Below are 25,731 nucleotides of genomic sequence, written 5' to 3' on the forward strand. Positions count from 1 at the left end.
TGTTGCCTTTTATGTTTATAGGATTTACAGATTTCCTCTGACGTGTTTGTCGTCTTACCCGTCATCTCCGACGGGGATTAGTCGAGCTAGCTCATGCTAACAGAGCCTGGCCGTTTTCAACTTTCTTTGAAGTACACCACTCATGACAAAACAAGAAACACAATGAAAGAAGTACAAAGCCTTTATTCTTATGTACAAATGCTAATAGCTAGATTGTTGTATGAGCTTATAGTTCTAATTTTGGGTTCAATCTGAGGTTACACGGGCCCAAACCAAACATGCATGGGTCCAACCTCACAATATTCAATGATTAACTGAATACTAACAAAATCTCAAATGAGATAAAACTCATTTCAAAGCTGCCTTTAACTAAAGATTTATGGATGGACACATTGTAACCTTAGAATGATACAACAGGGAGCATGTTGAGGTTCCAAATGGTTTGAGATCAGATTTGTTCCATTTAAATCACAAAGTGACTCTGAGTTATGACTTTAAGAAGTTGTTACATCGGATATCTGCATTCAGTCAAGTCAGATGACTTTTTTTTCATTATTTAGACAACTTCTTTAATTATTTGAGCTCAAACTCAACTCTCATGTCAACATCGTCACCTTCAGTAAGCAGGGTCAGTTTATAACGACCGTTTTCATCCACAACTCCAAGAGCTTTGTTGGGATCTTCTGAGAACACAAACTTAAACCTGTTAGTTCCAGAAAGGCGCGTCTGGTAGAACAAAGCCTTGTGAGTCGTTCCAGGGATGTCTGTGGGGGGCGTCTATGGACAGACATAAGGAGAAAAAGAGTAACAATCCCTGTGTCATCCTGACGCACTGCAGATCAAGTATAGTGGCCCTTTCACACGTGGAGATTAAACTGTTGTTTTCTTTTGAAGTTTTTACTGTATCAAATGTTCAGTATGTGTTTGTCACTTAATATCAGTTTGGTTGATCCTGATCAACTTACACATGAAACATGATTGTAAAGTATAATATACGCCATATTGCCAAAAGCATTGGCTCAACTGCTATCATACATACATATGAACTTGAGTGACATCCCATTCTTAAGGGGCTGCATCCTTCAGAGGCTGCATTTGAAGGCCGATTATGTCACAGCCAGGCGACGAAGGCTGCTCCAAGTGCGGCCAACAAATGCGTCCGTCACCTCCTAAAATTTGAAGGATGGGTCGGGTGTATCCTTCGTGGCCAAACCTATCCCAGAATTTCGTCTTGATGCATGCTCAATCATCCAGGTAAGTAAATCTCCAAAAGTTGATTCTGTTCATCTGGACGTAGCGTTTTGTGGGAGAAACGTTTCGTCACTCATCCAAGTGATGTCTTCAGTCTCAGCTGACTGCAGGTTTCAATCTTATAAACAGGACATTTGCATAATGACTGAAACCAGCCCACTGAAGGAACAATGGGCTGGGAGGTCAGTTCCTTAATCTTATGCAAATTCTCATTACCACTGATCAACAACCACTGACCAAAACCAAAAAAATGGCCATGAGTACCATTCACAGAGAGTTGGGGAATGGCTGCAATCACAGCGTAAGATGGTGACAGATGTACCCTTAGGCCCCTCCTCCATTCAGAGATGGTCTTTCCCTTTTCACGTAAATGGCCTCCTTGACTCGGCGCTCAAAACGGCGTTCCTCCCTGTCCAGGATGTTACATCCTCATCATTGAAAGATGACTGCAGCCATTCCCCAACATTCCCCAACTCTCTGTGAATGGTACAGGGTACGGCCATTTTCTCAGCCTCGCACTCTGTCTTCGAAGGATGCAGCCTATGAATTGACACATACCTTTAATCCATAGGTTTCAATATGATGTCAGCTAACTCTTTGCAGCTATAGCAGCTACCCCCAAGATTAAGGTGGGAATTGTTTTTTGTTTTGTTTTTTTACTATTGTTCCAGAAGTGCATTTGTGAGCCCAGAAACTAATGCTGATGAGGCCTGCTCACAGTCTGCTCTAATTTATCCCAAAGGTGTCCTGTCAAGTTGAGGTCAGAAATCTGTGCATGCCAGTCAAGTTCTTCCAAACTCCCTCAGCAAGGTCTTTATGGATCCTACTGCTGTGCAATCATGTTGGAACAGGAAGGGTCATCCTCAAACTGTTCCCACAAAATTAAGAGCGCTGAAATGTCCAAAATGTCTTGGCATGCTAAAGAGTTCCTTTGTGAGGTCAGAGACTCATTTTGGATGAGATGTCTGTGAAAGTTCCTTTGATTAGAACTAAGGTGCCGGACTCAATCGTGGACAACAACCCCACTCCACAGTCTCCTTCGTCTTCATGGAAACCCCCAAAAGTTGATTCTGTTCATCTGGACGTAGCGTTTTGTGGGAGAAACGTTTCGTCACCCATCCAGGTGACTTCTTCAGTCTCAGCTGACTGCAGGTTTCAATCTTATAAACAGGACATTTGCATAATGACTAAAACCAGCCCACTGAAGGAATAATGGGCTGGGAGGTCAGTTCCTTAATCTTAATTATGCAAAGTCTCATGACCATTGATCAAAGACCACTGATAAATGGCCATGAGTACCATTCACATTGTGACGTTTCTCCGACTGAAAACTCTACGTCCAGATGAACAGAATCAACTTTTGGGGATTTACTTAGCCGGATGATTGAGCCTGCATCAAGACGTTTCATGGAAACCCATTCCATGAAGCTCTCTACACACTGCTCTTCAGCTAATCTGACAGTCACATGAAGTTTGGAGGCACTATATGCCTCAAAATCCATTGAACCTGCTCTGTCATTTTCTGTGGCCTACCACTTTGTGGCTGAGTTCCTGAATGCAGTGATTTGAATGGGTGTGTCAATACTTCTGGTAATATATTTGTATATCAGGCAGCATTAACCGCATTACATTCAATACTGATATAATTTATATGCATATTTTATTTCTGTTAGGACTTCCAACTCCCAACTCTTGTGACAAAGTGTAATAAGTACTTGTTAAAAAAAAAAAGTACATCCTTATGGTGGGGTGTAGTTTGTGGTCTGATCCACTTTAAGAGTCTGGGATATCTGGCACGTTGTTAGGGGCCTTCAGTCCCTGTACAACCTGATTTGTATTGCCGGCAGCAAGTCGGACTTGTTTCTGATAGGTGGCAGATTCCGTCAGGGATGCCCTGTCACCACTTGTGTTTATAATTATTATGGACAACATATCTAGGTGTGGTGGGAGTCTCCACGTTAGCGACCTCGGGATTTCATCTTTGCTTTTTGCCAGGTCAAGGACAAATTACTACCCCAGGAAGGACGACGTGATTAGCGACAACTTTGCCAAATGTTTTTGAAAGCAGTTGTGAATTAGGCGTGAAATCCTCTAAAACAGTGGAAAGCAGGGAGGGTTATAATAAGCTGAGAGAAGATGCTGACTATTTTACAGTAACCTGGAGTGAAGAAATAGATTGATTTATAATAAAGTGAAGACGGGGGAGATGTCAGATAGAACCTCTTTAATGAATTTAGGAAAGTTATTGTAGGCTGAAGAGGAAGAAGTGGGCATATCAAGGAGACATGGAGGCATGGAAAGCAGAGTAAGCGGGATTCGTGAGTCTGCCGATGGTGTCAACCAGGAACGATGACAATCAATGTTAAATGAACTAGTAAAATAAGATGGTTTTATTCATCTAAAGAGCTGGTTGAACATGGGTAGTAACTCCTAAGCAGGAGGAGGTAGTGAACATGGAGATCAGTGATTTCTACCTGTGGTCAGCTTTTGCACACTCTTCTGTGGTAACAGATGTGATTGGTGCTCCAGGGTGAAAGATTGGCGCTAATCTGGCTTTTATCAGTTCTCCACAGTCCAGAACTGATAAACATTGAATATTAAACCAATTAACTAGATCGTTAACATCCGAAAAATGAGGTGTAGATAGAGATTAGAGAGGAAAGCTGACAGGCCAAGAGCAAAATCCAGATCCACTGTGGGCTCACCAACATGTTGCACCAAAAGTGAATGATTTTGCAATGTTAAGATACATTTCCGTATCTATGCAGTTAGAGATTATCAGTATGTAATTTTAAGTCTCCTATCACAATGATTCTGAAAATTGCTGTAGGTGTCATGGTCCTGAGTCTGACGACTCAGTGTTTGGTGTTTCTTTATATCATCCTATGTTCTTGTTTATTCTGTTATGTCTTTTGTTTTATGCCTGCCTGTGTTCCCTCGTCTGTCCACGGTGTCTGCTTGTAAGTCTGTTAAGTTCAGTGTCTTCTCAGGTCCTCTGTGTCTGTTAGTTTCCTGTTTTATTCTGAAAGTCCTTGTCTCATGTGGGTGCATTCAGATTACGTTTCCCCTGTCTCATCAGATGGGATTTCTTCCAGCTGTGTTTCCCTCCTGTCTCCCATCCCCTGATCACTGCTGTGTGCATTTAAGCCCTGTGTGTTCTCCTGTTGCTGGTTTGTCTGCGTTCATGTCCTCCGTCATTCTGAGTGATTTCCCTGCGTCTGTCTGCGTGTCTCTGTCTCTGTCCGGTTATCATTTCAGGTTTGCTTTTTAGTTTTCCCAGTTGAGGTTACTCTGTTCTGTTTCTCGCCTTGTGTATTTGTTCCACCTCCCTCAATAAAGCCTCCTCACTTCGGAGGTGCCTGCGTTTTGGGTCCTTAAATAATTCCACACGACTGCTGCCCCAGCCGTGACCGTAGGGTTTGGGAGATCAGTATATAACAGAACGTCAAAGTGGATCTTTATGCTGACTTTAAAAAATCCAGTAATTCAAAAGAATGAAATGAGTCAAGCGTAAACTGAACTCATGTTACTCTGTTCTTCAAAGCAAGGAGCAGAGAGAGAGAGAGAGGTGGAAATCAGGTGGACTGAAAGATGTTTTACCAGCATCTAACAGCAACACTTGTTCCTGTAATCACCATCTAAACTGTTATTGGGGAAAAGCCTTGTTCAAACCACCTGTTCAACAAGTTCCAGCATGAAGAGAAGGTATGTAGCTGCCAGTCAGCGTTTAACACAGTGAAAGCCTTCAGTAACTTTACAGCAGCTAAAATGAAAGCAGACTGTTAACTTTGTGTGATGCAATATTTAAATCAGGCAGCTTGCTGAAGGCTGCCGGCAGCCATCCCATTTTATATACCTGCAACGAGCAGAGGTGAATCTAAAGGGGGCATGGAGTGCAGTAGATCCCATTTTTTCAAGGCTTTGGTAACATTGTTTTGGAATAAAAATGAACTTTATTAATTAAACTGTATTTGTTTTTAAAAATATAAAAAGGTTTTTATGGGCCAGTAAAATTACAGTTACTGATACACTGGATTCTTATTATTTTCTAAACCATCAGACTGCCCAGTTTTCTGCAGCACAGGCCAAACCACAGAGATAAGAGTATACTGCTGATTAACTTTGAATGTCAGCTTCAACGCATTGAGCAAAATGCTTCCAGTACAGATGTTATCTTTTTGTTTTTAATGTGAAATGAGATGAATATCAGAATAACTGCGAGTGCACTAAAACCAACTCGTGATTTCTTGTACTTACCATTGGTACAGCTTGAATTTTGTGCTCCTCACAACATACCACCATTGTCTGGTCATTCTTTAGGGTATATATCATGACTGGCATCTTTTCCTTATTGTTTAGAGTAGAGCTCCGATAGGTCCAGATGCAGAGTTTCTTCTCTGAAGAGGAAACAAGGACAAGCAAGAGCAGCATGTCATTCAGCTATGTCTTGTTTTAAAGAACAAAGGTGATGATATCCTGCTGTTCTGTTCGTCTATATGTGTCAGTTTGTTCTGTGTGCAAAACAGGACCAAACTGCAGCGCTCCACAAACTTATTTGTTCAGCTTTTAATGGACCGACCAATTTAAAATCCTGGGGTCACGTTTTGACAGGCAGCAGCTGTAGTGACTGCAGATTTGGACATATGGTATTATTATATCTATTATATTTGGGACTCACATTAACACTAAACTTAGCTACATGTTAGGGTTGAAATTCCACCACATTGAGAGAGACTCACTGCAGAGGCAGCTGGTCATGTTGCTGGTTGCTGTAATCATTTCTAATGTGAATCCCGCTCCACAGTGTAGACCTCTGCAGTCGTTCTACAAATGCATTGTTCACTTAAAGGTACAGTCAGTGGTCTTTACTTCCATCCACTTAAACAATTCAGGGTCGCAGGGAGCTGGAGCCTCTCCCAGCTGCCACAGGATGAGAGGCAGGGTACCCCCTGGACAGGTCACCAGTGTGTCACAGAGCTAACACAGAGACACACAACCACTCACATATAGGTGTGAATAATCGTTTAACCTAACCCCACTAATTGCAGGTCTTTGACTGCGGGAGGAAGCCGGAGTATCCGAAGAGATCCCACACAGAAACGGGAGATCATGCAAACTCCACATAGAAAGGCCCTGGCTAAAGAGTGGATTCAAACCCAGGACCTTCTTGCTGTGAGGCGACACTGCTAACCACCGTGCTGACCCTTTTTTTTTTTTTTACTTTATTAACAGTTATGCTGCGATAGGTGTAGGCTGCTGGGCGATTGCATGATGCATTGAGTACTTCTTCTTCAGTCACCTTTCTCACTCACTATGTGTTTATACATCTCTGTGCATTAAGTCATTAGCGACTTACATTACTGAATGAACAAGAAACGCTCATCACGGGAGATCGTGCATCACGGGAAGCCCCAGCAGCCGAGGCTTATTGCAATGTAATTAAGGGAGGATTTGGGGTCACCTGATCCAGCCCTGCCTGACTAAGCAGACAAATGTCCATCAACATGCGTCAACAGCTTTATTCTCTCAGCAAGTTGCTTTATTCTTAAAAAATTTCAACAATTACAATGTTGAAGAAGCTAGCGCACAAGCTCTTTTTTTTTTTTTTTGGAATACTTTATTGATATTGATTATTGGGCACCTGGGGAGCAGTGTGTAGGGACAGTACCTTTGTTCAGGGGTATCGAACCCCTGCCCTTCTGATCATGGGGCCACCACTCTACCTACTGAGCCTGCCAAGTTCAACCAAACTGAACTGAAAAGTCAGTAACCATAACAACAAGAACTCTGGTCTTACCACAGCAGGTCTGGAGCACGAATGTGTCTTCTTGGTTTAAAATCAGGTATCCAGCACCGTTCTTGCTCTCAATGGACCAATGATACTCTCCTGACTTTCTGAAATTATCCTCCTCAAAATCTGTATTTTTGAGAGAACAACACGACGATGAGCTTCACATCACGCCTCACAATACTACTCTGCTATCATATTCTAAAATGAAATTAAAAAAGAGAAATATTAAAATCCTTTACCCGGTGAAGCCACTTTTAGATTTTCAGAGGACGCGTTCACATTTTGAAAAAAAGACAATAGAAATAAAATTTAAATAATTGCATAATTAACCTATAATAATGACATGATTAAATGTACAGACTGCGCAACTACTGAGAAAGTATAAAATGCCTTTTACCTTCAAAGTAGAAGGAATCCTCAGCTGTATCCAAAAACTCAACATTGATGCAGCTGCTGGACGCCATCAGGTAGACTAACACAAACACAGTCCTTTGTTGGTTAATGAATGCACAGTAAATCCTAGTTAAAAACATTTATAACCAAAGCCACTTGTGCTGAACGCTGTGTACAGCTGTCTACACACAAGAACCAAATATCCATGCTTCCATCCATCCATTACTTCAGTGGACCTCGCTCTTATTTTGAAAATCCATTCAATAACCAGCTGGCGCTCTGGCTCTACAAAGCTCTGCATCATGTTTACACATTTTAATAAAAATGTTGGTTGCTCTTTTATCTTAGCTGCACAAAAGTAAAGGAAAGTGTTAAAAACGATGAAAACTGTCCACTGCCATCTGTCAAGGTCTCTCTGCTGACTCTTTTTTGACACACTCATTCCCTCTGTGGTGAACGCTGCTCTTGCTCTGAGTAGTTTTTCAACCAATCAGCATCCTGTCTACACACAGTATCATAACCTGTCAGGATATGGGCAGCAGACACCAAGGGGGGGTCTCATGAATTTCGTTTTGTGGCAACTTTCAAACATGATATGTGCTGTGATGTGTTGCATGCTTTAATCTCTTGATCGCTTTCTGTTGCACACGTCTTTGAAGATGTTGAAGTCAAAGTTCTTTGACTGCAAAAATGTTCACATGCAGCTAGTGTAACTGTATCTAGCAGCATGCAGGGAAAAGGATGTTATAAACTGACCATGAATATCACAAAGATAAAGCTGATAAAGAAAGTCCTTAAAGTGCATAGAATAACTGTACAGGTAAATGTGACCTGTGGCCTAAAATTCATTAAGAGTAGGAAGGAGCTATGCCATGCTTCATTCAGTGCTTTCAGTAATGGACGAGTTACCAGCTTGCTCTTTTAAAATGCATTCCCCAACAATGGAAATAAAAAAGAATCTACATTGTACTTTAAAAATACTTGAAATGTAAGAAGCAGTGAAACGTGGCACCTGGAGACAAGTTTAAACAAAAACTCTGGACATGACCTGGTTATGTGCTCAGAGTATGTTACCATGGTAATACAGCCAGGTAAAAATAGAGATACATCACTCCTCTAGAGAACAGGAACTACAAACCTCACTCTGGGGAATGTCACTTCTTCTCATCGCAACCAAACACGCACAGAGCACTATACAAATAAGTGACAAGAAAGAAAACAAAGTCCTAGTAAGGTGCACAACCTTAGCATTTATTTTCCAAGTTTCCTGAACTCTTCTGGACACATGAACAGCATTCCTTCAAAAGATCTTTGCTACTTTATTAGTAACAGTGATGAGGTAGAATAGAATAGAATTCAACTTTATTGTCATTGCACAGGTACAGGGCAACGGAATGCAGTTTGCATCCATCCAGAAGTGCTTTAGTGATATAGATATATTACAAATAGAGCTGGGCGATATGAGATTTCTTCATGTCACGATGTTTTTTTCATTTCAGGCGATAACGATATCTATCACGATATCAGCCAAATAACTATATTTGTAAGATTTAAATGTGCCGTTGCTCACAAGTAAAATGTGAAATAATCAGCAGCTTGTTTTTATTTAAATATTTATTTCCCATAATAAGTTCAACAGGGTAGATGTACTTAAGGAACATGAGACTTTTTCAGATAAATAAAGGCAAATATTGCAAACTACACAAAAGGCAGCCGCTAAAGCGTTTAAGTTTCAAAATAGAACAAACGAAACAGACTAAATTGTCAATTCCACTTAGAAACAAAATATTAATTCTAAAAATAAATCTTAGTTTGTTTTACAGAAGAACAGACAAAACTGACTAACTTTTGTCAATATCAAATAAACTGAGAACTAAAAGGAAATTCTCAATCTCTCCTTGTTGTATAGCTGAGCTTTTCAAACAGTTTTAACAGTTACTTTAGTCTGACAAAAGCCGAATGACGAATCAGCGCTTCCAGTCAGAGACTGAGCTGCACCGCTTTATTGTATTTCCAGACTTGCTTTCGGCACATTTACAGTGCAGCTACTCTGTTTTTGTCAGACTTGAAATAGCAGAAATACCTTCACACTACAGAACTTCTGTGGCTCTTCCGGCGTTGGAACCGTCAACTGTTTTCTCTTCGGTAACCTTCGGTCACGCTCGGTTGATGTTTCTCTAGTCGGCGCACTCATTTCCTCCATTACCGCTGGCTGCTTCCCAAACAAATACACATGTGCGGCACATAACAAGTCACGTGACGTGACGGCTGTGATTGGTTTGGCTCTGCGCTACTTAATTTGGATTGGCTGTTCTTTTTTTTCTTTTTTAAAGAGGACAAGAGAGATGAGGCCTATCGCAATAGTTTAAGTCAAAGGAGCTTGCAAAGAAAAGCATCTGGACTTCTTTAAGTTGCTTGAAGACGTTTCACCTCTCATCCGAGAAGCTTCTTCAGTTCTAAGGTCAAATGGTGGAGAGTCCCAGATATAAACCTAGTGGGAGTTTCCCCCCACAGAGGGACAAAAGGACCCCCTGATGATCCTCTAATCGCCTGAGCCAAGGTGGGAAACTGGGCGTGGGTCCCAATCAGCCAGAGTTTCGGGTGTGCTCATTGTGAAACCTGGCCCCACCTTATCATGCGAATTCCTGAGGTCAGATGGCCCAGGATGTGAGTGGGCGTTAAGGCGTCTGGGAAGGATCTCAAAACTGGATTATAGATGGCAGAGAGTTGGTGTCGTAAACCCCCGCCTCTGTTCAAAGATGGTCGCTCACAGTGGACATAGATGCTTCTTTCACTCCTCTTTCAAACCATCTGTCCTCTGTCCAAAATGTGAACATTGGCATCCTCAAAGAGTGTCCTTTATCCTTAAGATGCAGATGGACTGCTGAGTCTTGTCCTGTGGAGGTGGCTCTTCTGTGTTGTGCCATGCGCTTGTGAAGTGGCTGTTTGGTCTCTCCGATGTAGAGGTCTGGGCATTCCTCGCTGCACTGTACAGCAAACACCACATTGTTATGTCTGTGTTTTGGCGTTTTGTCTTTCGGGTGAACCAGTTTCTGTCTGAGTGTGTTGCTGGGTCTGAAATGCACTGGGATGTCGTGCTTGGAGAAAACTCTCCTGAGTTTCTCTGATACGCCGGCTACATAGGGGATGACAATGTTGTTGCGTCTGTCCTTCTTATCCTCCCTCGCTGGTGTCTGGTCTTCTTTTCTGTGCCTCTTTGCTGACTGAGAACCTTCACAGACGCAATAGTTAAACTTTTCTATCGAGGAAAAGTTATTTCGCAACACATATCGTTATCGTTCTATCGCTCAGCTCTAATTACAATATATATTAACAATAATATAGATATGTGAGTATATTACAGAAATGGGTCCTTACTTTTCCAAGATGGCGCCAGTGTGCACGGCAAGCCGTCTTTGGGTCCGTCTTCCTGAGTGTTGTTTTCTCTTTGTTTTATTACTTTCTATATGCTTTCCGGATGTTACTGCCCTGATTGCCTATGATCGACAAACTCTTTTAAATCTTCGACCCTTGAATCACAAAAAGCCGGATCTATATTGGAACTTAGGGAATTTTTCCCAGTCTCGACCACATACTTCCGCCTGCACGGATTACCTGCCTCTTTTTACACCGCACAAGAAACGATATAGGAAACGGGGTAAGCGGAGTGGTTTTCGCGTTCGTATTAAAGCTTACCTAAAAGCACATGGAGTGATTGGCTACTGCTCCATTATTGACAACCTGTGGCCCTCCCAGCATACCTTCAGACTGTGTCGTCATCGATGGATTCGCTATGCTGGCCAGCAAGCCCATTCGGTTCTACCAGCTGAGTGTCCACCTGTATGGAGCTGGAAGCGGGCCTCTGGAGGAGGTGTGGATTACAGTAATCTTCGTCGGCTGGGACGTGCTCCCAGTAGCGTCAACGAGGCTACGCTCCGTATGGCACTGCTAAACACTAGGTCACTGGTGAACAAGTCCTTCGTTGTAAATGACTTTTTTCTTGTATCAAGGCTGGATGTCCTGTTTTTAACAGAGACCTGGATTCGCCCTTGTGAGTCCTCTTCCTTTTCGGAACTTCTTCCACTGGACTGTGCTTTCTTTAATTCTCCTAGGACCGCGGGCAGGGGTGGAGGGCTAGCCTCGGTTTTTAGAAGTAAATTCCGAGTGCGGCAACTGCCTCCCACCTTGCACTCCAGCTTTGAAGTACAACTACTGGAGTTGTCCGGTTCCCCCCAGACCCTCTGTGCGGTGGTGTATCGACCTCCGAAGCGCAACAAGGACTTTATCCGTGAATTTGCTGATCTTCTAGGAATTATTTTCTTAAGTTATGATCGTGTACTTATTTGTGGTGATTTTAATATTCATATATGCTGCGAGGAGGACCTATTGGCAAAGGACTTTCTTGCCCTTATTGACTCTTTTAATATTACTCAGTGGGTGAGGAAATCAACCCACATTAAAGGGCATATGCTGGACTTGGTATTGTCGTATGGACTGGACATTTGCATCACAGACATCAATGATGCTGGGATTTCGGATCATTTCCCAGTTATGTTTGATGTTCAGTCATGCAATATGGAATTGAACTCTGAGGGTCCACCGAGCCTATCACGTCCGATTAATTCTGAGGCTGTTGCTCTTTTTTCTGCGGCCTTTGCCAATTCTTTTGGTTATGAAGACATCAGTAATGCACCTCTCTCGGTTGATGGCGTAGTCAACTCTTTCATCTCTATATGTACTTCTATTTTGGATACTGTGGCTCCAGTAAAGATTCGACACCGTAAAACCTCACGCCAACCTTGGCTAAATGAATCCATCCTCGCTCTTAGACGTGAATGTCGTCGAGCTGAGAGAAGATGGAAAAAAGATCAACTTCAGGTGTCCCTTGACATCCTGCATATGAGCCGGTCTAAATTCCAGAAGGCTGCCAAAATGGCAAAAACTTCTTTTTTATCTAACATTATTGCGAATAACAGCCATAATCCTCGAGTCCTGTTTAAAATCTTTAATTCAGTGGTTAATCCCTGTTCGGATGTTTCAGTGGGTGCCTCCCCGGCCCTCTGCGAAAAATTTCTAAATTATTTTATAGATAAAATCTCATTGTTAAGGGCCACACATTCTTTGGTAGTAAATCAAGCCCCAGCTTCTGAATGTTCAACGGTTTTCCAACAGTTCGAACCTGTGTCATTTTTTACTTTAAAGGAAATAATTAATAATCTGAGAAGCTCAAATTCTTTGCACGACATTATTCCCTCTCATATCATTAAGGATGCATTGAATACAATCGAGTCTTGTATTTTATTTCTAATGAACTTCTCACTGTCATCTGGCTATGTTCCGACTGTCTTTAAACATGCAGTCGTGCAACCTGTCATCAAGAAAAGTACCCTTGATCGTAACATTTTAGCTAATTACAGGCCGATTTCTAAACTTCCTTTTATGTCAAAAGTCTTAGAGAAAATAGGTCTGTAGTTGCCGAAGCACTATTTAGAGAGAAACGGTATAAGTGATAAATTTCAGTCTGGATTTAGACCGCGTCACAGCACCGAAACTGCCCTACTAAGAGTCTTTAATGACCTTCTCTTAATTGCTGACTCTGGGCGCTCTGCGGTCTTAGTACTATTGGATTTGACCTCAGCCTTTGATACGGTTGAGCATGATATCCTTTTGGCAAGATTGGAACATGTAGTAGGCCTCAAAGGAAATGTTTTATCTTGGTTTAAATCATATTTTTCTGAGAGGTCGTTCTCCGTCTCGATGGGAAAATATTCCTCTTCTTCTGCCCGTTTCCGCTGTGGTGTGTCCCAGGGCTCGGTATTGGGTCCTGTGTTGTTTTCTCTCTATATGTTGCCCTTGAGCTCCATTTTTGAAAAACACAATGTCTCTTTTCACTGTTACGCTGATGATATTCAAATCTACCTTCACCTGACTGGGGATGCTTTATCCTCACCACATCCTCTGTTTGACTGTCTGAGTGATGTCAAGGACTGGTTATCACGTAACTTTCTTACTTTAAATGGAAAGAAGACAGAAATTATTGTTTTTGACCGAAATATGCCTCTGGGACAATTGACTGACACATTTGGGCCTGTTGCTAACTACCTTACTGATACTGCCAGGAATCTTGGAGTTTTCATGGATAGTTCCTTCAAACTTGACAAACAGGTCTCTACTGTGGTAAAAACTAGCTTTCATCAACTACGCCTAATCTCTAAGGCTAAACCCTACATACCACACAAAGATATGGAGAAACTCATTCATGCTTTCATTACGTCAAGACTGGACTATTGTAACTCACTCTACTTGGGTCTACAATCTTCTCTTCTGCAGCGTCTGCAGCTGGTCCAGAATGCCGCAGCACGTCTCTTGACCGGCACTAGAAAGTTTGACTCTATCACCCCTGTTCTGAAAAATTTACACTGGCTTCCTATCAAATATCGAATTGATTTTAAAATTCTATTGTTTACTTATAAAATTTTGAACAATATGGCACCTGACTACTTAGCTGATCTCCTCTGTCTGTACAGCCCTCAGAGAGCACTAAGATCATCGGGCCAACTGCTCTTGGTGCAACCTAGGTCTCGGCTGAAGACCAGAGGAGACCGTGCCTTTGCCGTTGCTGCACCCAGGCTATGGAATACTCTCCCTCTTCATATTCGCGCGTCAGATTCCATTCAGTCTTTTAAATCACGTTTAAAGACGTATTTGTTTGATCTGGCATTTAAGGCGAATTAGGGTAATTTACATCTGGCTCTGTATTTAGATTATGTAATTATCTTATATTTTATATATTTGTAATTTATATTTTATTGTGATTTTATTTGTACTGCGATTTTAATGGAAAGCACTTTGGTGTACTTCGGTCTTAAAAATGTGCTATATAAATAAATTTTGATTGATTGATGGTATGTTATAATGTACACGGTATGATGTATGTTGTGAATATTCTATAACTATAAGTATGTACAGGCTGTAGTGAGTACAAGCTGTGTACAGGCTATGAACAGGATATAAATATAAAATAAAAAACTATACAGAAATCTGAGGTCTAATGCATCAGGCCACAGGATGAGCAGGTGTTAAGTTGTGTCATTAATGTGCATTAGCGGTCACCTTGATAGAATAAATCAGCCATGCTGTAAAGGCCAGGTCAGTGCATAGACTAAAGTATTTTGTATCAATTGTAAGAAGTGAAAGTGACATCAGAGAGCCTTCACAAAGTTCAAACACTTCAGACAATGAGGCACGCCTGTCCTCTTATTATCCTGAATTTCAAGTCCATTCCAAGTTAGCTTTGGCGATGCCAAAATAAACAACTATAGGTGTCTAATCCACTGGTACAGAGAGTCAAACAGAGACGAAAGAAAGCAATAAAACACCATCCCCAAAGGTTGATTCTGTTCTCTGGATGTAGCGCTTTCAGCGGGAGAAACGTTTCGTCACTCATCCAGGTGACTTCTTCAGGTTTCCCCAACCTTATAAACAGGACACTTACATAATGACTGAAACCAGCCCACTGACTAACAATGTGCTGTGAGGTAACTAGTTTCAGTATTTATACAAATGGGCTGTTTAAAAATTGGGGAAACCTGCAGTCAGCTGAGACTAAAGGAGAATAAGTATATTAAAATATATTAATTTAAAAAAGAAAAAAATGCTAAATTAAAAGGCTTGAGTAGTGTGGTTAACAGTCAATATCTACAGGGGATTAAACGCTGGTTAAACATATTACATTCAGTTATTCTCATAGATGATAATCTGAGCAGCTGCTCAACCTGCCTGGTTTTAGAGCAGACATGGTCAGAGCTGCCGTCTTCTCAGAAGGAATACGCACACAAATTTGGAAAAGTTGGCTGGATTTGTACGAAATGAAAGGGCTGGTAATGGACAGATGCAAGGATACTGATGTTTAAACCCTCGTGTAATAAAGAAGATGGATCAATTTGTTTCACTAACTCATCTATACAAGGCATTTTATAGAGGGTACAGCAGCCGTGGCTGTTTGTCTTGGAACAACTGTGATCTCCACATTTGGACTTTTTTCTTGAAATAGACTTACAGCTTTATTCACAAAATGATCGATAATATGTGTTCTAAATGTGGCCCTAAATTCCTTTGTTGCATTCATTTGTATCTATGTTTAGATTTGACAGGGCGAGTACTGTTTGCTCTACTTGTCCTGACGAAACACCTCTGTTCTAACCGCTGCCAAATAAGACCACACTGAGAGAGAAATATATTAGACCTTATCACCTTATCATGTTTTCCATCTGAGAGTATTCAAGCCCACTTCCTTGCGCAGGGGCCATGCTAATCTTCTCTGTATCATATCCAATTTAGCGTACGCGCTTGCCAAAGCCCACTTCCACTCCATATCTACTTCTGCCAGTGCCCACCCACAGTGGTCAAGCCCACCTCTGCCCTCAGCCATCACCTTTTATTAATACTATTCCCCAAGTTGGCTCAAGGCAGTATCTTTGCCTCTTTGAAAAGTGAGAGCGCTGCAGTCATCAGACGCCCGGTGTTACAGCTGTATAACACAACACATTCAGGTGATTCCTCCTCGCGGGTTCTTCACGCGTGTCGTAGCATCACAGAAGATAAAGGCGTGTTTACAAGCCTGTTATGCTGAGCCCGATGACCCATAATGCCACACAAAAGTTCCCCCATAAAGTCAGCTTTCAGCAAACTTCAGTCTGTTTAGGATTCGTTCCTTCGGGTCAGTGTTATAACCCTCCGCCCCCCAAAAATGCTTTTTTATTCGACATGTGTGTGAATGTTTCGTGGTCCGCCATTAACCTCAGCTGATAGTCCGAATTTAGACAGCGAAAGCTTCGTGACGTTCCTGTTTATCGGTCACGGAGCTCGGAGTAAAAAAACACTAATAGCATGCATATTTACGTTTCGCCACGACTGTGACCGGACGCCTTCCAGTCACGTTTGCAGCTTCAACCATAAATAGAACCATCACATACCTTTGGAGATGCTTTGAAAACCTGCAGAAGTTGTCTTTGTCCTCGGAAGGTCTGCGCTTACTTCCCTTTGAATGGCAGAGAAATGAGCCCGTTTGTAGGAGGAGAAAGCTGCACCTCACCCCGTTACTGTGCCTTCATATGTTTCTTTCCCTCAACGTGTTACAGCGTCACACTTTCTCTGCGTGTGAGAGACGGACAGCAGGGCGGGGCTTTCAAGTCTAACGGCGGAAGTAAAAAAGGAAGGAATCGAGATTAAGTGAAAAAAAAATCCTATTTCTTGTTTCATTTTCTCTGGTCTCAAACCAGTTCACGTCGAATTGTAACTTGATTGAATTTATGTACTGCTTACTGCCTATAAATATAGTGCAAAAGTCTTGAGTGCAGTCTTGTTGAGTCACAAACTTTCTTATAATTTTTAAAGTGGTCCTGGCAAGTACTTGTCCAGGCTTTCTGAAAGTCACTCAGAGTTTACCGGTTTTTAACTCACCGTCAGCCCAGAAGCTTACCACTTCCACGGTGTCACGCTTCCTCCTGTCCTCTCTCGCTTTCTCTCTCTGACGTGTCTGAGAATGAAATGGTGGGCGTGGTCTCTTCTATCGGGAATCAATGCAGTATTTAAACTGATATCTACCACCACCATTCCTTGCCAGAGAGCAGCAGAGTGGTTTTTAGTATATATGAAATGAGAGAGGCTCGCTGGTGGATTCAGGACCAAGTGCAAACTCATTCACTCATGTGCAGTGATTTAACAGCACCATTGTTCACTATCCGGTCGTTAAGTCTGACGTCACTAGCCGTGTCTGGACCTAAACTCCGCTGCAGGTCCATATATCAAACGATCACTGTGGCATTACTGAGAGTTAAAAACTGTCTAAAGTCTTTCATCTTTAATAAAATGATCAGCGTTCTGCTCTACCAGGTGTAACAATTGAGTTTAACATCCAGGCATCCATGAAAACGGAATTTATGACATTTAACAGAGTTAGAAGTTAGCAGGGAGTTAGCTCGCTAGCTTCTATCTAAATACAATATAGCATGTCCTGACTGCGGGGTTTTGGAAACAAATTCAAACGTACAGCTCTGCTATCACTTCCAACATAAATGAAGACAGAAAACTAAACAGCAGTGACGTTTGTAGGGTTACTGAAGTTGGGCTAGCTGGTATATAATGATGTGCTACGTGACCGCTAGCGACACAGCTATGTTAGCATAATATAAACAAGCTAACTTTTTTTCCACTCAATAAAAGTTAACGTGAGTGTTCTCGGTGGTCAGAAACAAATGTAATCGCATGGCAGGATGCTGTAAAAGGACCAAACTTCAGCCAGGAGAACAACTGAGATAATCCATCCACAATACGAGGTTAGTCATTCATATACTGCTGCATGGGCTGGGCTGTAGTTACATCCAGGGGCGATTCTAGGATCAGAGCTTTGGGGGTGCTGAGCACCCAGAGAGCTGCCCAGCCAGGCAAGATCAACTTTACACATCACGATGAGACATCTTCCCTGTCTCTGTCAGTCCCTGCATCCTTAAATGTCTCCAGTTGTCCCGAGTTCTCTCTGTCTGTCTCCTTGGTGCATTTAAACCCCTGTTCCTCCCTGTCCTCATCATTTGTTATCTTCGTCTCCGCTATCAGTCACCATAATTTTACCATCTCTGTGCAAGTCTGCAAATTTCTTTATTGAATCACAAGATTCTTAAATTCATCAGGTCTCTCTGTGCCTGGGTCCTCGTTACAAAACATGACATCACTGTTTTGTACATTTTAACAATTTAATCCCACATTTGTGAAAGAAAAGCAAAACACTTTTTTGAAAAGTCTGTAACAAAACCATCAAATCTGATAAAGGTTATTTAAATGCTGCTAAAGAAGAATGGATTGGAATAAAAAAATACATATGCTAACCTTCATTACTGGTTTATTAATAATGAATGATGCTCATAGTGAGTAAAAAGTAAACTGAGTGCATTTTTTGGACAGAGATTCACTTTTAATGTGTGTGTATAATATAATACAGATACATAAAAAACACTCCAAAAACAGAAGAAATTATTACAAATAAATTATTACAAAATATTAATAAAAAAACTATAAAAATGTAGGCAACTTTGCCTGTGGTAGAATGTATACAATGCATGAAAAATCTTTACTGCAGATACTAATTTTGTGTTGTAAGATTTATGACTTTCATGCTTTGGTGCTTGGGAGAGCTTGACCTTTTATCAGGTGGTCCACACTGTAAAAAGTGTGAGAAACACTGATAAGTGTGTGTGTGCTTTTGGAAAACATTTAAAGCTGCTGTACAGAATCTTTGAAACAAGCTTAAAACATTTGTAGAAACAGAGCATCTGCTTCTCTTTACAGCTGCTCGCTCCACCAGGGCTGTTTGGCTCTTTCTGATAGTGAGCAAATGTGATGCACGTACTGCAGCAGTCATACAGACAACTGGACGGTCCAACGGTTGGCTGACCTGTTACTGGCTGAGGTTTCAGTAGAGTTGTGGTTGAACCACATAAAAATATATCATTAATTTTAATCTCCCGGTCAATGATAATGTTATGTTGGAATGTTGTTAAAGAGGGTCAAAATGTTTCAGCCCAGTTTGTTTAGCAGACTCTGTACAGCAGCTTTAATACAGGGAGGACACAACTTCCAGACTGTGAGTAAAATCAGGTTTTTTCTCTTTGTCAGTTTAACAGTTTCTGCCTGTCACTGCTCCCTGTCTGTTTGCTTACCTGGTTCTTCCTGACCTCGTACTTTCTCCTCACGTTCCCTCTTTGGACTGACAATCATACACAAATAGATTCAATTAGATGAAAAATTACATTAATATGAAAAAAATACTATTAAGATCACTAATGAAAAAGTCCTCTCAGTGTACTTTCAACCAAGAGGCAAATAACCAAACCACATGAACATCTAATAAAAGATAAATATTGAAACACTGATCCAACATTATTCCTGATTCAGATCATTTGATTTTACACTTTTACCTGAATGTGGCTCCTTTTTTTGAAAAAACTTTCTTATATCCATTATGAACCTGGCTGTCTCTCTGTACACACACACACACACACACACACACACACACACACACACACACACACACACACACACACACACACACACACACACACACACACACACAACAGTTATAAGGTTAATGGGCATTCAGTCAGTTAGTATCCATTTCAAACAGGACAGTGGTAACAACAGCAGGCTACGGACAATTATAAGTTTTAGATTTTAAATAGGCTGCATACATTTCAATGGGAGCAACAGGACAATGAAATGTTGCTGATTTGACTACAGAGCAGGACGGATTGTAGGGCAGCAAACATCGTCAGAAAACACGTGTTCAACACTGCAGGTTACCTGGTGTAATGCTTTTCAGCTAAAAAGAAACATGGTCTGACTCCTACCAACTATATAAAGAGTAACTGAAGGTTAAATGCAGCTAAAATGTCCTGTTTTAAGCCAGGCTCTTACACCTCCGCTCAGCGGCATCTCAGCCACCATCGCTCTGGCAGAAAGAGCGCTAGAGCCAGAGCAGGGGAGAGCTGGAACAAACCATTTTGGGAGGGAGGAGGGGGGGTATCTATACTTTTGTTGTTAAAATGTTACGTCTCAACCAAGTACTGTATGGTTTTTATATTTTTAGTAGTGTGTCACACAAACAGCAAATATTGTCCAACAAAAGTAAAAAAAAAAGTAAGAAATCTGTGGGGGTGCTTTGATTTATTTTGGGGGTGCTTCAGCATGAACCCCCTGAGTTGGCAGAAATGTGGATTCCTCTCGAGGATTGCTTTGATAGCATTTATCCCAATTGCCATCGCCTTAGTATCCTCTGTGTGGGAAATCCGCTTCACCAAGCTCATGATGTGGGCGAGATCGCTCTCCCGGGACGAGCCCGCTGGGTCCAGGTTATGGTCGTGTCGTTCTGCCATGGCTGTGTGCAGGCAGGCAGAGAGGAAGGACCCAAAATGCAGGACTCACGGAGGCAAAAGTAAACTCAGAATAAATTGCTTGTTTGCAGACTGCTGATCAAACAGAAGACTAACTAAACTGGAAAATATAAACTAACAGGCAGGCAAAAATAGGTAACAGAACACACAGCGGAAACTGAGGGTGAGTAGACATTGACGAGGTGACAGAGAACAAAGGAAACACAGGGCAGTAATCAAGGGATGAGAGACAGGAGGGGAACACACCTGGGAGAAATCACAGCTGACGAGTCAGGGGAAACGTAAACTGAACACACCCACATGAGACAAGGACCCTCAGAATAAAACAGGCCCAGACAAGACACCATGGACAAACAGAGGGACATACGGGCAGAGAAGACTAAGCACAGTGTAACTCCCTCCAAGTGGAAAAACGGACACAAGGCGTTCTTGATTTTTACTGGCATTTATTGCACACAGGTGCCACCAACGATGCCGTGAGAACTGTACAAACAACATAAAATAATCAATTTCCACAGTAAATTGTTCTCATAGAGAATAAACAATAAAGCACATTATTAAACAACATAAAAACACTCACAATTTGACCTTTGCAAAATGTTAACAAATTACTACCATAAACTTGCCAGTTCTGTCACAAACAAACATCTTATTTTTCTACCACAACATATAAAATACAAATTACATACCTCATTGGTCGCATTAACTTGCAGGAAAACGCATCTTGCAGTGTCACTCCTTCCCACAGCTGGAAAACTTCGTTGCATGTGTCTACATAGCTCTACCACCAAGTGAGAGAGGATAGCATGCTAATTAATGGCTGTGTCCCAATTCAGGATCTGCACGCTTGAAGTACGCCCACTACATGTGTAAAAAGGAAAATGTACGAGCCATGAAAACTGTTTCTGATAAAATGAAGAGTCGACTGATATATGAAATATTCCTATATTGGGTGAGAAAATCAGACCATGTCATAACTGCTGTAAGTCACACAGAATAGATATCAGAGCCTTAAACAGGCTGACGTCTGCTAAATGGGTCAAACTGGGCAGAAAGTCTACAAACACATAACATCCTTATAGAATATGATGTAACACTATAGATCAACTTAGCTCAGAATATATAAAGCATATAAACAGTTACAGCAATATGATGCAACAAACACAGCAGCTACTGATCCAAAATACTCAAAGCTTCATAGAACTGAAACCAACATTTATTTTAGCTCCATCCTGCTGCTGATACATACTTTAGGTTTCTGAACATTAAACTTGTTGCTGCCTTTCATAGTGTGTAACTTGAAGGCCCTGAGTACTTTCTCCCACACTGGAAACACTGGGATGATCACATTATTTGAACATTACCTAATAAGACTGATTCAGCACAGACAGTTATGTTAAACTTTCCTAGCAGTCCTTCACAAACAGGGAACAGTCTGTCTATTCTCTCCATCTGTCAGCTGCTGCTGGCTCTTCCTCCTCCTCTTCCTCACACACTGCTGAGTTTGTCCTGGTGGATCATCAGGGGTGCAAAGCCTCACAGATGATGTGCAGCAGTGGGTCCCTCAGTCTGTCCTCACTCTGGACACTTGCAGTTGTCACACATGGAAATCAAATGTGTGATAAGCTGCAGGATTCAAACACAAGTGTAACTTATAAACACATGTTCATACTTTTATTCCACAATCAGAGAGAAAGAAACAGAGAGAGAGTGCAGGACAGACAGACAGGTGACAGTCTCAGGTGTACACACTGCTACACAACAGCACCAGAGAAGGAGGATTTAGTGTTTGTGTTATTACGAGTGTAAACAAGAAGAGTTCCAGATGGTGCAGTGGACACATGTGTGACTGCTGTGATTAAAGCATCTTTCTTTCAGCTTAACGAGTGAACCGTCAGCTCGTTCAAACACACGTTAAAGTCCGTTTGGCTCGACACCACCGAACAGAGGCAGCAATATAACACAGCTCACATTAACAGTGCAGTGAATCCTGCTTGTGCCGTGATGTTCAGGACTGCAAACCGAGCAGCATCACTGACTTTCAGCTTGTTGTGTTTGTGGATATATGACTGACTTTAATTATCCATAAAATCATCACAATCTCTGTAAGATTAAGGTCGACTATTGAACGACGTATATTTTAAAGTAAAGGCTTTAAAACCAAGTTAGTACAAACGTCACTAATGTCACATAACTTTGCCGACATGTGGCCAACAGTAATGTTTTAATGTTCTTCATTATTAAACATTTGCAGATAAATAAGTGACGTCATATTCAGTACTTACTTTTGACAGTTCACTCTTCGGCTGCTCCCTTCTGCCGTATTTTGCGGCAAAATTATCCACACCTACCGCCGTGCTATGAATTGTGGGATATATGGGACCACGAAGCGTGCACCGGACCACACTTGATATTTGAGGAAATCGACGACGCATTTGGAGTACATTTCGAATTGGGACAGCCGTCGTCGCATGGCGGTGACGTAATCGTACTTAAAATGCATACTTCAAGCGTGCAGACCCTGAATTGACCCTGTGCACGAGAAAATGCTAACTTCCTGGTTTGAGACCGGATGTGGGGTTGTACATTTCCGGTAGCTTTACTTTGCGGTCAATCGCTACTGTGAAGATATACTCCAAAATCATGTCCAAAACTCGAAAACGGAAAGATGGCGTTAAGTTACAAAGAGCAGAAGGTGGGAACACTCACCGCTGTTGTGTCATAAAAAAATCTAATGATCAATTTTGACGTTTAAAGCGTTTAGATCGATCAGTTGTTTACATCACTCAACACAAGCAGAACTGCATCACTGCAGCAGAAGACACATCGTCCACATGCAGAAGTATCTTTGTGTAGTGACTGGTATCATGATCTAAACAGGCAAATGTTCAGCATTCAGACTACAGGTGAAGAACAGTCAAACCAGATGTTTCCCTGTTATGTCGAGATCAGCTAGTCAAGTACACACCTACACAGCATGTTAACAAACCCTGAAAAAAGCCACACAAAAATGAATGATTGTAAGGGTTTCTATACATTAATATGTACGAAGGGTATGTTGTGACTTACCTTCAAAATTACAGCGGTCCCTCGCTATAACGCGGTTCACCTTTCACCTCGCTGTTTCGCAGATTTTTTTAGTGCAAGTTTGCTTATTTTTTTACGTCACATTGTGTCCTGCATCCTGATCGCTGCAGACGATCTCCTCCGTGACGTCTCTCCTGTACAGTACAGAATCGCTGCATCGATGCTAGCAGTGTGACTCTGCAGTGCAGTGCTGTATGTCCACGATGTCCACCAAACATTTTGCACCGTCAAAAAATAAAATTGGCTCCTTGATTTCACCTCTCGCTGGTTATTTTTAGAACATAACACCCGCGATAAACGAGGGACAGCTGAGAAATATAACATTTAAATCCCTTTTCTCTTTTCCTCTGAGGCACGGGGAAAAATATCGACAAGTCGATGAACATCATTTACAGATATATTGGGTAAATGCCCAAGACATCTATAGAAATGTAAATCGCCGCTTGATTCATTCATTTGCTTAACTTGTTTTGGACCGTAAACCAGGCGCGAATAGGACACCGGAAACAAAGCTCCCCACAGGAGTTTCCGCACCGGACGTAGCATATGCTAACGTGCACATAGTCAATAGGCCATCGGGAAAAACAGGATTTTGAAATAAAGACTAACTTTGAAAAAAGGTCATTTTGGAATAAAAACGGCTGGAAATAAATAAAATGCCTCAGGAATCTCTGTTATTGTGAAAAATAATGACCATGAAATAATATTTCACAATAATGAGCATTTTTTTCAAAATGCGTTCCATTATTTCACAATATCATTCTCACATTACATATCTGTGTCTTATTTATTCACATAGTTATTATGACTGAGCTGAAATTGTACTACAGTCTGCTGATGAACTTTGAGTGTTGAATTAAATGTCCTCCACAATCTGTATATGAATTGTCATTAAAACCACAGAGATTCTTACTTATAAAGGAAAGAAAAGTGTGACAATGCCCATCAACATATAGTGTGTATTTTTGAAACATTACAAAGTTACATGTAATTCTGGGTTCACCTGAATTACAGATTAGACTGGTGGACAAACGGAGATGTTGTGTACAACTGGTGACAGCATCAGTGACAGGGATGCCAAAAGGAAGAACAAATAAATCAGCAAGGCTGGAAGCAGAATTAGGAGGCGTCAGAGTCAGCGAGGGTCAGAGATCGATGAACAAATTGCCCACCTTCATGGATAATGCATCACCCTCAAAAGGATTCAAAATTTGGGCCATGAAGAACAGTTCAGGAAACCTATTTTATTGTTTCGTCTGTGAAACTGTATAAATGAAATGTAAATTATGTTAAAGACAAACACATTTGTAAGCCATAAGAAACAAACATGCTTTGCTTTATGCCTTCAAACATCTGTACAGACTTGATACAATATTTATTAACTGAATTTGCTGACATGTCTTACAAAGTGAGTATTTCTTTTACTGATGATATTTCAATGATATGTATTTTCTATGACTAAATAATGCTCTAACACATGGCAATAACAGCAGATGTGGCAATTTTGTAATTTGTTGTTTAAATTTGATATTATTTTAGGCAGTATATTTTCTTAGCCTTTGTCATACTCTGTCAACACAGCAATCTCAGAAACCGTACCGTATATTTGGCTGTGGATCACAGGGTGAAGAGTGGCGATGGCCCAGATTCACAATCCAGTGAAATATCTGCGTCACCTCTTCGAGTTTTCCTGTAATCTGAGCTCAAAGATGAGGATATTAGAAGTACAGTACTGTATATTGGGTAAATTTTGTTGTTAATTTTCTCTGAATCATACAGTAATTTGGGCTGTGGATGACAGGGGGAAAAGTGGAGATGAACCAAAACTGGGAGTGGATTGTGAAGTAAAATAGTGTCAGGACACAAAAGACTGCGTTTTTTAAATACTTGTTGTTCCTAGAGTATTTAAAAGTAGAATGGGAGGGAGAGCCTTCAGTTTTCAGGCCCCTCTTCTGTGGAACCAGCTTCCAGTTTGGATTCAGGAGACAGACACTATCTCTACTTTCAAGATTAGGCTTCAAACTTTCCTTTTTGCTAAAGCATATAGTTAGGGCTGGACCAGGTGACCCTGAATCCTCCCTTAGTTATGCTGCAATAGACGTAGGCTGCCGGGGGATTCCCATGATGCATTGAGTTTTTCCTTTCCAGTCACCTTTCTCGCTCACTATGTGTTAACAGACCTCTCTGCATTGAATCATATCTGTTATTAACCTCTGTCTCTCTTCCACAGCATGTCTTTATCCTGTCTTCCTTCTCTCACCCCAA

At 41.4% G+C, this 25,731-nt stretch overlaps 1 protein-coding gene and 1 non-coding gene across 4 annotated transcripts; both read right to left on the reverse strand.

Moving 5' to 3' along the window:
* Nucleotides 1-163: 163 nt before the first annotated feature.
* On the reverse strand, nucleotides 164-16,953 carry LOC146653379 (uncharacterized). Of its 3 annotated transcripts, XM_085380422.1 has the most exons (7): nucleotides 16,898-16,953; nucleotides 16,411-16,628; nucleotides 7,440-7,514; nucleotides 7,282-7,293; nucleotides 7,049-7,168; nucleotides 5,509-5,648; nucleotides 164-777 (listed from the first exon to the last, which is right to left on the reverse strand). In XM_085380422.1, the coding sequence occupies exons 3-7, from the start codon at nucleotides 7,504-7,506 to the stop codon at nucleotides 574-576; spliced, it is 543 nt and encodes a 180-aa protein (XP_085236548.1). In that variant the 5' UTR covers nucleotides 7,507-7,514; nucleotides 16,411-16,628; nucleotides 16,898-16,953; the 3' UTR covers nucleotides 164-573. The 3 variants fall into 3 exon arrangements, with proteins under 3 accessions (XP_085236548.1, XP_085236549.1, XP_085236550.1); XM_085380423.1 differs by lacking the exon at nucleotides 16,898-16,953 and having other exon boundaries at nucleotides 16,411-16,733; XM_085380424.1 differs by lacking the exons at nucleotides 16,411-16,628; nucleotides 16,898-16,953 and adding an exon at nucleotides 8,574-9,941.
* LOC146653380 (U6 spliceosomal RNA) lies at nucleotides 15,691-15,796 on the reverse strand. The gene has a single exon (XR_014907422.1). It is a non-coding gene; the product is annotated as a U6 spliceosomal RNA (small nuclear RNA).
* Nucleotides 16,954-25,731: the final 8,778 nt, after the last annotated feature.

This window comes from Rhamphochromis longiceps, linkage group LG14 (genome assembly GCF_057381845.1).
Source record: "Rhamphochromis longiceps isolate RC_006_pf linkage group LG14, R_longiceps_female_GT1.1, whole genome shotgun sequence".
NCBI classification, from domain to species: Eukaryota; Metazoa; Chordata; class Actinopteri; order Cichliformes; family Cichlidae; genus Rhamphochromis; species Rhamphochromis longiceps.